This window comes from Cryptomeria japonica, chromosome 1 (genome assembly GCF_030272615.1).
Source record: "Cryptomeria japonica chromosome 1, Sugi_1.0, whole genome shotgun sequence".
Taxonomy (NCBI): domain Eukaryota; kingdom Viridiplantae; phylum Streptophyta; class Pinopsida; order Cupressales; family Cupressaceae; genus Cryptomeria; species Cryptomeria japonica.
Genome location: NC_081405.1, coordinates 108708441 through 108722452, shown reverse-complemented (window position 1 = coordinate 108722452; position 14012 = coordinate 108708441). Strand labels below are relative to the sequence as shown.

Below are 14012 nucleotides of genomic sequence, written 5' to 3'. Positions count from 1 at the left end.
TCCGTTTCCAAAGCTCCAAGGAGTAAATTATTGAAGTGTTGGATTGCTCCTCTCTAGAATGTGAAATTCAACCACAACACCTTATAACAGATTATTCAATACAAATCTTTTGTTACTCTATCTAGGAAAAACATCCTACATTTCTTAGGTCAGTCTTATCCATAGTCACCAGAAAACATGGGGTATCAATTGGGGATGCCATTCTCAAATCAGTATATACAGGTACTTGCATAAGGGTACAACTCTCTGTGTGTGGGTATCGGTGGATTGCATGTGCGAGTGAATATGTGTGCAAGTGTATGGAGTTTAAACATGTTAGTGTGTGGAAACAATTTTAAGGCAACAATTTAAAGAATAATGATAATAAAAACTTTCAAATTTGGTTAAAGGAGTAGACCTCAAACACAAATAAAAAAAATACAGTACATATTTTTTTTTGGGTTAATATGTATGTTCTATTGAAGTGAGAGACCCCAAAATATCTGTATAATCTTTTCTATGTCTTTAAATATAATTTTCAAATTTATCTCTCTATGATACTCCATTACAGTATGAAGCCCAGAGAATGTCAGTCAATTTTAAGTATTTAACATTTAAAGTCTAGAAATCAAAGCTTAATATGTGTGATTTAAGCGGTCTCTCCTCTATATGACATTATAAACGATAAAACTTAAAAAGAGATCAAACTAAGCATGTTTTGAAGAAGTCTTTGAGCGAAATAAAAGAAACTAAAAATTGAAGATAATAAATATTCATCGAAAGTAATCAGGCATGAACAATCAAATTGATTATAAAATTTGATGACAAACTTGTAAACTCGCTTTAGAGCTACTACTCTCGCCACCTTTCGTAACAAAATAATCCACTAAAATGGTTGATAGTCGCACAGCAAATTTAACAAAATTTTGTTAGTTTCAGATATTTCTGTCGGCCGCCTAATATCGGAAGTCCAATTTGAATTGAGTTTTATATGGTTTTGAACAACCAGCTTTAAAGGTGGTGAAAAGACCTGCACCCGATATTTTGCCTTCTCTTGCTGAAATATAGCTAGAGCCCTTGTAAGACTAGAATCTAATTGATCTATTGGAAGTAGGAAAATTGTTCTTAACTACTCTTCATAATGTTTAGATTCTTTGGACCAAAGGGAAGCTTATCAGATGGGTTTGAGGGAACGGATACCAGGATATTAAGTCTTGAATGTATTAAGATAACATTATCTTTTATATATTATAATAAATGTTTAGTGTATTTTAAGAATTGGATTTCAAATTTGATTAAAATCATATTTAATATAACTCCACATGAGATTTTTACAATAAGCTTATTTAATCAACAGTGAAACTTGACTTTTTTTGTTGGGGGGGGCGGGGAATCATAGATGTTGAAGAGGAGATGATTGAATTTAGACATTTTAGTGATAATCTAAAAGTAAGACAATACATGTTAAAAAATATTATAAATCAGTAGATTATAAAGATAATTTGATAAATGTGTGTTCAGTTGTAAAGATAAGATATGAAAAGGTGAAATGTTTAGTAGATTTACAAGGGTGTTAGGTACATGACAACACATGATAGTTGTTGGATGTGAAAAATTTCAGTGTTAGGAGAAAGAAAATACTAGAGAAGATCATAATGAGTTTGAAGACCCAAGTGGATATAAGAGAATGCAATTTCAAGTTGAAGACATTAAATTTGAATGGGGTGGCCTAGGTGGATGGATAAAAATGGAAGTTTGTACTAATTTGCAACAAAATAAATATAGTTTGTATAATGACTATGATGTATTTATCCCACGTTAAGTATTTCTTGGACAAAGGAAACCATTTTTTTCAATTTTAATTTATAGCATAAGATGAATTTAATGATGTTGAGATCTATCAAATATTGGCATAGTAAGGGATAACTGTGAGTAGGAAAATTTATAGATGATTTCTTGATGGTATATATAGATGGAAATGTCAAAGTTGCTTGACAATCTACTTTAGGAATATGTTTGTTTGGAAAGAGAAGGTCAAATAAATGTCAATTAATATATTTTAGTGTAGCTTCTAAGGCAAGTGGATATGTATAGATAAGGAACTTTAAAAAGTAATGCATAAGTGGAAGAAAATACTTTTTTTGTAGGGTATCATGTTGGGCAAGTTGGAAAATGAATTAATGGATATGTATTATTAGTTTAAATTAGTAAAGAAATTTTGCATTGTGAAGTAAGAAAACCTGTAATTAAAAGTTTTTTAGTTGATTTTTTTTATTAGATGATAATTATACTTAGTTATGCTAATGAGAAGAATGCATTAAAAGGAATGAATGTATGGGGTACATGTGCATTCAGGTTGAATTAATATGTTCAAGAGATTCAAATAATGGGTAAAATATATTATTTTTTCTTATAGGAAAAGGAAACCATAAACTACATAGAACATGAAGGATAACATAAATTGAGTTAATATGCGATGAAATTTTTAATAGTAATAATATAATTTAACAAAGTTAAGATGTGCGAAAAATTTGAGTACCCTAAACATGAAGGAATGAAATAACTTAGATTGTATTAAAGGATATAAGGATAATAAGGCATAAAATGCTAAAATGTTCATATCAAAAAAGTGAAACTCGAAACTAAATAATATGTAATATTAGAGTATGGAAGGTAAAATAGAGAGCATATCAAAAGGAAGAGAGCCAATCATCTCTTTTATTGAAATGATTATATAAAAATGTTAAATGTACCAATGAGATGTAGAAGAGTGATAATAGAAATTCTTGAAGAACATTTACTAAGGATAAAACTAAGGAGTATGTGAATGGAGTGATACTATGGAAGATATAAAGAATAAAATTAAAGAGATATTGATTAAAGAAGAATGAGAAATATTAAGAGAATCCAAAAATTGAAATTACCAATTAAAAATGAATAGTTGAAAATATAAATATTGATTTATGTACTAGCTAAATTGAGGTCAACAAGGCTTTTAGTCTTTTCGTTGTTGCAGTTGTTGGGGGTTACGAGGTGTGGTGGGGTTTTGGAGGTTATGTGCTCTTTTATTTTTCCCTTCACCTGGTCATCTAGGGTTTTAGCTCCTAGCTTCACTGTGATGGTTTCGTTCTTGGATGTGGCACCTTTGCAATTGAGGAAGGATCATATTCGTTTCAGTCCGGTCCTTCGTCTTGTTATGGCAACAATTGTAGTTGTTCTCAAGGTCGAGGAGGTAGATCTTGGGGTGCATAGGGAGGTGGAGGTTTTCTTGATCTTGTGGTCTCTGTTGTGGTTTTTGGTGACAAATCTATAGTTGCCTATGGTGCTGTGGTTTTGGGATTTGGTGGTTGTATTTTTCATTGTGCCATTTTGGGCATCCTCATCTAGAAGCTCTTTTGTTTTTCTATGGTGGGTCTGGCCACTTTGGATTTGGGTGTTACTTGTTTGGTGGTGGCTTGTGGGGACTTGAAATCCTACTTTGGGGCTCTGCCTCCATTTTCCTCGGTGTTGCAAGTTGACATTTTTTCTCGCAAGTTGGCCTCGTTGTTGGGCCTCTTCTTTGGTGTAGTCTTTATCTCTCTATTCTATATTATTGGTGTATTTTTTGATAGGTTTTGGCCTTGGAATAGTGATTTTTTGGCATCCTCTACCCTTTTTGGGGATGGAATTTTATTGGTGGTGTGGGGTTTGTGCTTTTGTTTCACTTATCTTCTCAAACCACTTGTTTCTCAGTATGTTGCTGCTCATTTTCAAGGGCACATTCTAGCTTTTTTATTTTCCCTATTTTTGGTTAAGGGAAATTTTTAGCTTTAAGGTTGTGCTTGGCTTGGTTGGCGACTAGTGTTTTCTAGTTATTTTAGGTCTCTTGAGGGCTTGTGTTGATTTTATTTTGGATCTTCTTTGTGTGTCTCCTATGGAGGTGGAGTCTTCTCCTATTGAGGTGGAGAATCTTCTTGTGGCTAAGGTTTAGGTTTGGATATTTTTGGCTCCTTTCTTCCTCTTTTGTGGTTCCTATTGAGGTGGTGGCATCCCATATGGAGGTGGTTAATTGCCTTGTAGGAGAGGTTAGAAGTTGTTTTGCGAGGGCTATTCTTTTCTTTGACTGCTTGGAGGTAGGGATGGACCAAGTGGGGCTCTCCTTGATGGTGGTGTCTTCCTCTATTATTCCTATTAAGGCGGAGAGGGGTTTTAATGGAGACTATTGGAGATATTGGTTTGGGGCCTTTGCTGACTGTTTGCGGGATAATTTTGTGAGCCAAATTAAAACCCAATGTGTTGGTTTGGGATGTTAAATTTATGATAAGATTTTAGGGTAAGCAGATATAAGACAATTCAATCAAATTTGCATAGCATATGCCCTAGGAAAACCCTCCAACATGAGGGAGAAAACCCCAACAACAAGTACATCTTATTATTTATTGAACCAATTCAATTACAATATGGCCAACACAAAGCCAATAAAGAGGCCAATTGCAAGGCTGATCTACACAACAATAATAACATCAATATAATTGATGTGTCGTCCTCCTTGGAGTATATATCAATAAGCTATATGAAACTATGAATGCATGAAGTAGAAGGCAAATATATTGATGAAAGAGTCGATACCAAAGATGAGGAATTCGACCTAATTATATACCCAATTTTCCTTTCTCATGAGTCGGTCCTCTTCACAAGAGGGACGACTCTTCATAAGGTGGTGATTATCCAAGGCAAAGAGATATGTCCATTAGTTATGTTGTCCCCATAATAAATACAACTTGGATGGTGATCGACCCACATAGAAAATATAAAACATAACATATTAATATCTTTGAGATGTCTCCCACTGCTAAACACATTAGCCGATAATATGTCAACATGGGAAGCCTACAAAAATCCACTATTCCTCTCCTTGATCCTTGTTAGTTGGGAGGTTTAGGTTATTCTAGTTAATTTTTTATTTATTATCCTTTTGTTATTGGATTTAGAGGTTATAGGAGCCTTGTTAAAATCCATTGTTAAGGTCAAGGGAGCATAGAAAAACCCTTTGTTCATGATTATCTGAGTAGTTTGATGTGTTGGCTTCATCCTTTGGTTTTTTATAGCTTGTTCTTTAATGTTTATGTTTATTATGGTTGGTTGTGGGCTAACTACTGGTTTTCTTTACTTCATCTTGTAGTAGCATTCTGCTAGCAAGTTCTGGTTCCCTATAAAACCCAATGATTTCAAGTTCTTTTAAAACCTATTGTTCAAGGTTTTGGGCCTCCCTTAAAATTTATTTTTTCCTTAATAAAATATATAGAGTTACAACATGAGTAATTAGTGAGTAATGTTCATTTTGAATTTAGTTTCAAAGATGATTGAGTTGGAAATATGATTAAATATTTTGTTAAGGAAGTTTATTTGTGTTTTGAGGTTACACTATGGATGGTTTACTATTCCAAAGGATGGTTTATCGTTAATCCCTTAAAATAACCATGCACTTAGAAAGGGTGTATGATGCAAGAATATTCCAAGTGAAGGAAAAATATTGTATCAACTAAAAGTATGTGTTTGTCTATATTTCATATTTTACAACTTTTTGTTGTGTTTCTATCTTTTAGAGATGGTGTAATTTTATTTTCTTATTGATAGTTCTAATCAAGTGAAGTTAATATAGTTAGAAAAAATAGAGGTTTGACATAATAATCTTGTGACCAATCATAATTTTTATTTGAATTATAGTGTTTTATCATTTTACCACAAGAATGTACACATTTCTATAATTATACTTAATGGTTCAGTATATTCTACATAATGTTCTTAGTATAAGCTTATATATTCACTTTATTATTTATCAAAGTATTTTCTTTACACACCAAATTCTTGATTCCTATCTAAATATTAATCTCAATTAGATTCATCTTTAAAGATGCAGAAATTATTGTGACCGATATCTCTTGCAGAAGATGGTCATTGTGCAACATTCAAGGAGTTGCATCTAATTCAAAGGAGTATTCTATTTAGAAATAATTTAGTGATGTTCCATTCATCCTTATTATAAGGGTATAGAATGCATTTAACATTTTCTTTTGATTCTACCTTACTAGACTTTTCTTTTTAATTTTTTTGAAAAATCAATAGTGAGATAGGCTAGGTAAATTAGAAAGATAGAATGTTGTCAATTTGATAATTATTTGTACCTTATAAGTTAGAAATTATGAGGTGAAGACCAAAAAATCTATATATTATAATGCATATGATTAATTTTTGTTTATCTTATAAAGCATGTGATGTGGTTTATTTAAAAAATTATAATCCTATTTCATTATGCTAATTTTAGTATCTATTATATAAAAAAATTTATTTCTTGGCATTAGTTATATGGTACGATAGCATTTTTTAGACCTCATCTCTTGCCACTATGTGACCTAATATTTAATAATAATCATAACAAATATGGTTAATATTTATAATATCATGTATATAAAATCACATACCTATTCTAAAAAGTATGTTAAAAAGTTATAATTATCATGCATATATAATCATATACACAATTGATACAAAAAATATTATATAAAATCTAAAATTATGCTACATACATATGTAGTTTGTACAATCATAGGAATTATGATTTAAAAAAAAATCCCTTAGCATCTGATTACTTGCAACTATCATCCAATTCACAATTATTGATTAAGTTTAATAATTATATATATACTTACATTTGTTTTTTATTAAAGTGGGGAAGGACCCCAACCTATTGCAGATGAGACAAATTACATCAAACCTGAAGAGAAAACAACACAATTACACATAGGTAACCTAGTCAATAAAATTGCACAACTGATAAATAGCTACAAATAGAGATCCAAAGTGGAGCCAATAAGTGGGCACAAAGGAGTAGTTTGAGATCTCTGAGAAGGAAGAGAATAAGACTTTTTATTTCTATGTACAACCATCCTAGAAGAATCCTTAATAAGAAAAGAAAAAGGAACAATGATTTCCAAACCAAGTGATGCAATAACAAAATTTGAGTGAGGAGTCACCGAACCCAAGAGAGGAACTTGGTAGTCTCGGGATAGATAATATTGGACCAAGGAAAGAATGAGTCTCATACTCAAGAGAGCCCCAAGAGATATCGATTGGGTCATTAGATGCACGCAAGGCCAAAGGTGATGCAAGAGCACCTGTCTAGTTCTTACCGGTTGAGAAATTTTTCTGTGGAATTGCTTGGAGATCATGGCATTTCTTCATGTTTGAGAGTTTAGCAATGTGGATTTGGATTTATTCCCTTGAGTTCATTGTCTTTATCATGTTTGAGTTTCATGGCATTTGGATTTGATTCTGGTAAGATATGGATTCCAGTATTGGCATGGTTGATGTGTTCTTACCGGTTAGTCTTGCAGTGTGTTGAGCGAAGTTGAAATGGGTTGCGGTTGATCTTCGTGACTTTTGGAGATCATTGAGTTATATTTCTTATGCCTTGTTTGATGTTCTAGGAAGACTGCGTGATGTTTTATGCACTTTGGAGATGTTCTTAATGATTTTATCCGACATATTACCGTTAGCACGTTTCATGAACCGGTTGGTCTTTGGGCCGGCTTGGTCAAGTTGTTATTATTTGTGGATGGTATAAATAGAAGTTTCTCAAATCATTTGAGAGGATAGGAGACAGAAGATTGAAGAATGAAGTTTGAGATCGAGCGAAGATGTAGAACCAGTGAGATTATGCTCCAGTAGGACTGAAGCCAGAAGGGCTTAGGTCTAGATTAGGGTTGAACTAATAGACTGTTATCAGAGGTCAAATTGATGTGTAGATGATCTATGGATCTTATAATTGTTTTGTAAGCATTGTTTGTATCCTGGACTACAATCCAGCATGTGACATAATTCTTCAAATTGTTATAAGAGTTGTTCATACTGTTTACCGGTTGTGTATTTTGTGCTGTTACCAGCTGTTCTTTTTACTTTATCTGATGTTCGGTTACCGATTACTGGTATGTTTTGCATGGTTTATGTTTTAAGCTGCAAGGTTGGGCTGCCCTTCGTTGGATCTCCCTATCTTGATTGCGTCAAAAGTAGCTAGAGCCATAGAGGAACAAGTAGCAATAACCAGTGAAATAGGGACACTTGGGTAGGAGTAGCATGGGTCAAATCCCCATTGATCGCAGAGGCTAGAATAGCTAGTGAAGAGTGATCTTTCAATGCCAAAGAGGAGTTTGAGTCCAAGAGCACATGAAAGACAATAATATGGTACATATCAACATCCTCCCACTAGATAAAAGAGGAGGAAGTTGAGACCGATGAGGATAGGAAGAAGCCAAGTGTCTCATAGAAAAGTAGTGACAACATTTGAATAAAATCCCTCCATAGTTAAAAAATTACCTCCACTAGAGTTTACTAGCTTTAAGAGAAATGTTATCAAGATGGGTTGTGGAGAGGTCATGATCCACCAAGATTCTCACAAAGGAGGTATGGAAAAAGAGATTGGTATTGGGGTCAACTTTGATCAAGTGTCTTGGTTTGTTGTCAATGGATTCATAGCTAGCATTACACTAAAAATTCAATAGGAGGTAAGGGAGTCAGATCGAAGTAGGGGAAACCTCAACCGAATCTATAAGGGGATTAAAGGATGGGGTCCAATGGTACAAACATAAAGCATAAGAGTCCCATTTCTAGAAGCCTATAGAAAGGACATCATCCCTATCATCCATATTATCAAAGAAAATAACAAAGAGCCTACTAGCACAAGGATAATCTCTAGCTCACTTGACACCAGAGGGTTCCAATGTGTAGATATCTAAGAGTGAAGTACTGGGAGAGATGACCACAATTGGTTGATTCTTCTGATAAGGTTATATTTTGCATAATATGTAATGTAGTCTAAAACCTCCTTTCCCAAAAATAACTATGGAACAAAGGAGGAGAATGAGAGGCATTTCACCCGATGAGCTAAAGGATCTGAAAATGGTTTTTGGAGCAGATCTACAAAGGAATTCTTGAGTGGGGAATTTCTTGACACATTACCCTCCAAGGCAAAAGGATGGGTGTTTTGGTGAGAGGATGAATTGGAGTTAGAAATGTTCATAACAATATTATAGATAGGGGAACCTTTACCAAAATGGCTATGCACAAGGGGACTATTGCATCTAGTAGTGGGTGGGAGTGTTGGGTTTGAAATTTGAGGATGAGAGTGTTACAAGCTAGGGTTTCCATTACACCAAAAGATCAACCTGTCAATGCCCGATACAACCACTAGACCTATAGAATCCACATGAGGCTATTAAACCATGTCGTGAATCCCCACGAGGGATGCTGATTGACTGCCAACAAAGAGGCCATGGGCGAGAGCCATTGTAAGAGTATAACACATGAATTTTTTAGGGTAATAGAATTATTTACTTACATTTGTTTTTTATTAAGGAACAAACAGGTTTTGAAGGGACCCGAAACCCTTTAACAAAAATTTATTACAAAATGCTGCTTACAGATATAACCATTTTAAAAAGTAGCCAAAAGACAACAAAAGATTAGCAAAATACCAAAAACCATAAAGACTACAACAAAAGGAAAACCTAGTTCAAGTTTTTAATGGCCTCTACGACCTCAGCTTCTAGTTGTGTCATGTTGAGGGCTATCTTCTTCAATTCCTATATTTCTTAATTAAGAGATTCCTTCTTCAGATTGACCTACATTTATTAATGTAGCTAATAGTATTGCATTTTTGAACCATTACTTATCATTATGATTACATAATTTCAACTATTATTAAACTAGTGCTTGCATCTAAATGAGATGCAATGGATTAACCGATAGTAATTTATATAATTTCTTTATAATTTTAATATAGATTTTGTTTTCGTTAATTAATATTATTAATTAAAACTTTGAAATAGCTAGTAGGAAAAATACAAATAACAACATGCTCCATCATAAACAAAAAATGAGCCCTCTCAAATTAATCTAAACAAAGAGAAAAATAAGATAAGATATGTGTATCACATCTTGCAGGATAGGAATCAAAAATATCGCAAATAATATTGTTTGTACGCACAAAAATGAGAATATCCTAATTTTGACTACTAACTTGAGATATTCATCATGCAACTTTTATATCTTAGCAAATAAAACAAAACCTTCATCTACTCTTACCTCTTTTGTAGATCCCATTAATAAGGGTGATGTATGTAACAAAATCAGGAAAACAAAGAGTGCATTTCCATTTATTTCATTTCAACAAGAAGGGAGTTGCTTTAGAGGTCACTAGTGTCTTATTTAAATAAAGTTAGTTTTCTTTTTAATAAAAAAGACACTTTAAATATCTATAAATGTGGGTCATTTTTTTAAGGAAAAGATCTAACTTGAATTTCATTTTTTTACAAAATAGAAAAATGATCTTTAACTTCCTAAATATTACAATGTTGTTTTTACTTTTCACCTAAATTTCATCATAAATTACTTTTTTTTCACTATCTAAATTTTCTATTGTAAATTTGTTTTTTATCTCTCACAATGTAATATTTGTAAATCATTGTTAGCTGAAGATAGACTATAATTTCAAAAAAATTAATTTTAATCTTATTTTATTTCTATTAATTATAAAACAAAATATTAATAGATTCCTTTTAATTAATGTCTATTAATAATGTATAGAATTTAATTTTTACAAACAAACCATTTACTAATACAACATTTACAACATTTACTAATACTGCATGAGTCCCTTAATTCTTTTCCAATATCACAATTGTAACATTGAATGTCTACGGCCAAAATTAATTTAATTGAAATATCTTACAAAAATCAAAGACAAAGAAAACCCAAACTCTACTACATTGAATATTTCCATTTTACCCACAAATATAACCAACAAAAACTGAACATAAATACAAAAACTACATTAAATATAATTTCAACTAAGAATATTAATAATCTAATTCTAATTTTGTTTTACTTTTGTTAAAAGAAATTCAAATTATACCTTATATTTATTATTATAAAATTGCATAAAACTTCACGAAATAGATATTAAAAAGTAGGAAAACCAAGCTATGCCGACAGAATATTCTCTTCCAAGTGTACAGTATAATCCCCAGTCCCACAATAATAAGAGGGCTAAATTACAGTTGTGTGAAAAGGACGGAAAAGGCAAAACAACAGCAATTTATAGGGCTAAAATACAGTTGTGTGAAAAGGTCGGAAAAGGCAAAACAATAGCAATTTATCAGCGTGAGACTTTTACGGGTGCCTGAGACAATATCGGTGGGCATAAACAGCAATTTATTAACGTGAGACTGCCCTTGCCGTGGAGATATAAATATTTGGAATTCACTAGTTCTATCGCTATTCCTATCCTCATCAGTTTTTTTCCTTGACTGAGAAAAGCTACAAATAATTTAACGAGCTTCAGAAGGTGCTGTTCACAATGGGATTGATTCCCCAGGGACAAGAAACGCAAAATTGTGAGAAAATGGTGTGCAGATTTCATTCACACGATGTCTTCTAAAAAAACATTCTCAGTGAGTAAAGGTTATTCATTCTTGTCAGTTTTTATGGTTACTGAATATTTTCACCGTAGTTTTGATGGTAAAACGGTGCACAAACTCTTATTGAAAGCAACATTAATAAGATATAACACAGATAAAGAAACCTAATTTATCAAAAATTACAGTGTACCTGGATTGCAGCATAGAATACCGGGATTGCAGAGTACTTGATCCGTAGAACCCACTATTTTAAAAGAAATCCTGTATTCACAGTTCACCTTGCAGTAATAATCAGGGTATCCTGTATTGTGATCTCCGTTTTCTGTTTCCCATCTTTTACAGGGCAGGAATATATGAACAACAGAAGAGCACCGAGGCGGTAAACATTAGGGTCTAATTTTACCATATACCATTTAACGTCACGATGAATTTAAACTCACCACGTAAATAGGTGTGTAGCGATTGTATTGAATCATCATTTCACGGCTCCTAAAACTTTTCCAGTCTCTCAAACTTTTCCGACAAAGCGTGAGACAATCCCGATAGACTATGCCCACATTAAATAGCCTATTGGCTAATTACTATTACTATTAACCTAATCTCCTTTATTTATATTCTCCTTTCTTCATTGACTAATATATCAAAGCACAATCTCCTTTATTTTTATTCTCCTTTGTTCATTGAATAATATATCAAAGCTATTTGAGAAAGAGGAGGTTTTTTCCGACATGTATGATAATATATTAATGACATAAAATATTATTTAATTTTTAAATATAATGATTCCGTAAAAGAGGCTAAGATTGTAGTGTAGAATGCACTGTGATTCACCTTTTTACGCAACTCTTCCCATTACCCTTAGCATTCCACTGCTACTCCACCCACCAGAAGATATTAATAGAAAACATGCAAGAAAAGCCTACAACAAACGCCTTGTGGGAACAGGCCAGAAATAGTCAAATTTGAGAAACAAGTCAGTCCAAAAATTGCTGGCCGGCCATTAATTCTATTACTTTTTCTTCAGTTCCAAACTGAACTAGGCAATTTCTAGCTTACTATTAAATTAATAGCCCATTAGATCGTTGTGAATCTCTATATATACAACCTGAAAAAGGCAATATCCTCAATTTGATTCTTATTCTCTTTGCTAATTGAAGAAATTAGCACATAGAATTGCAATGGCATACTTTCTGGTCTATCTCCTAGTGCTCATATTAGTGCCCACAATAAGTGCAGACCCAGATGCTTTGCAGGATTTCTGTGTGGCTGATACCAACTCCTCTACAATTTTTATGAATGGGCTGCCTTGTATTAATCCCAGTAAGGCTTCTGTAAAGCACTTTACCACATCTGCTCTGAGCAAGCCGGGAGATACATCAACCAATGTGTTCAATGCGAGTGTGATTATTGCAACAGCTCAAATCCTTCCTGGTATAAACACATTGGGTATAACAATTGCTCGTGTAGATCTGGCTGTAAAAGGAGAAGTTCCTCCACATTTTCATGCTAGAGCCACTGAAATAATCTTCGTCCTGGAAGGAAATCTCATCGTTGGCTTCGTGGACACCACCTACAAGCTTTTCTCTACAGAGATTAAAACAGGAGATGTCTTTGTGTTCCCCAAGGGCCTCGTACACTTTGTTTACAACATGGGAAACACAAGTGCCGTTATGATACAAGCTTTTAATGGTCAAGATTTCGGTACCACTCTCATCCCTATTGCTGTTTTTCACTCTAGCCCGGGTATTCCAGACCAAGTCTTGTCCAAGGCATTTCAGATTTCTGCTGCTGAGGTGGATACAATAAGAAAGAACCTCGGTGGGAAATGAGCAATTTATTAGCTGTTGGGGAATTGATATTTGTGATGCTCATTCCATGTCCAGCTTCCATAGTTACCAAGAATAATCGTATCCTCCAACTGTAGTGCTCAATGAGTCTGTGACTTATCTGGGTATTATAAATTTCAAATAAATGTATGTCGTTTCCCTTATCTTTAATTCAGTTTGCTAATATCTGAATGTAATGTGTATGGTTATCGGCCTGTGTACTGTAAAATTTTCAGTAAAAATACAGATCTAGCTAGAAAGCAAGAAACAAAACTTGCAAGAAAAACGGAGATAAAAAGAGCTCTGAAAATAGATCTGAATGGTTGTCTTGTATTACAATTACACTAATTGCATGAATATAAATACAATTATTGAGCTCCGGTAAGAGCTAAAATTATGGAGGAGAGCAAAGTAATTTCTGAAGGAGGCAGAGTTAAAAATAAAACTCTCCGTTGTTAGCTTAAATCAGAGTTAAAACTAAAACTCTCCGTTGTTAGCTTAAATCTATGCAATGCATGAGCAACAGTCTCTCCATGAATTACAAAGATAACAGACAATCCATGAGCAACAGTCTCTCCGTTGTTAGCTTAGATCTATGCAATCTACGAGCAACAGTCTCTCCACATAAATTATGGAGATAATAGACAATACCTGATTATGGAGATAACACCCCCCCTTAAGCCTAACTAAGGAGAGATTTGGGTCCTAGCAACAAATTTTTATCAGGTACCTAATTACAAAGAAGGAGAAAACC

At 33.3% G+C, this 14012-nt stretch overlaps 1 protein-coding gene across 1 annotated transcript; it reads left to right on the top strand.

Moving 5' to 3' along the window:
• Window positions 1-12610: 12610 nt before the first annotated feature.
• LOC131026796 (germin-like protein subfamily 1 member 1) lies at window positions 12611-13261 on the top strand. The gene has a single exon (XM_057956775.1). It carries the CDS (start codon window positions 12611-12613, stop codon window positions 13259-13261), a length of 651 nt encoding a protein of 216 aa, XP_057812758.1.
• The last annotated feature ends 751 nt before the right edge of the window (window positions 13262-14012 follow it).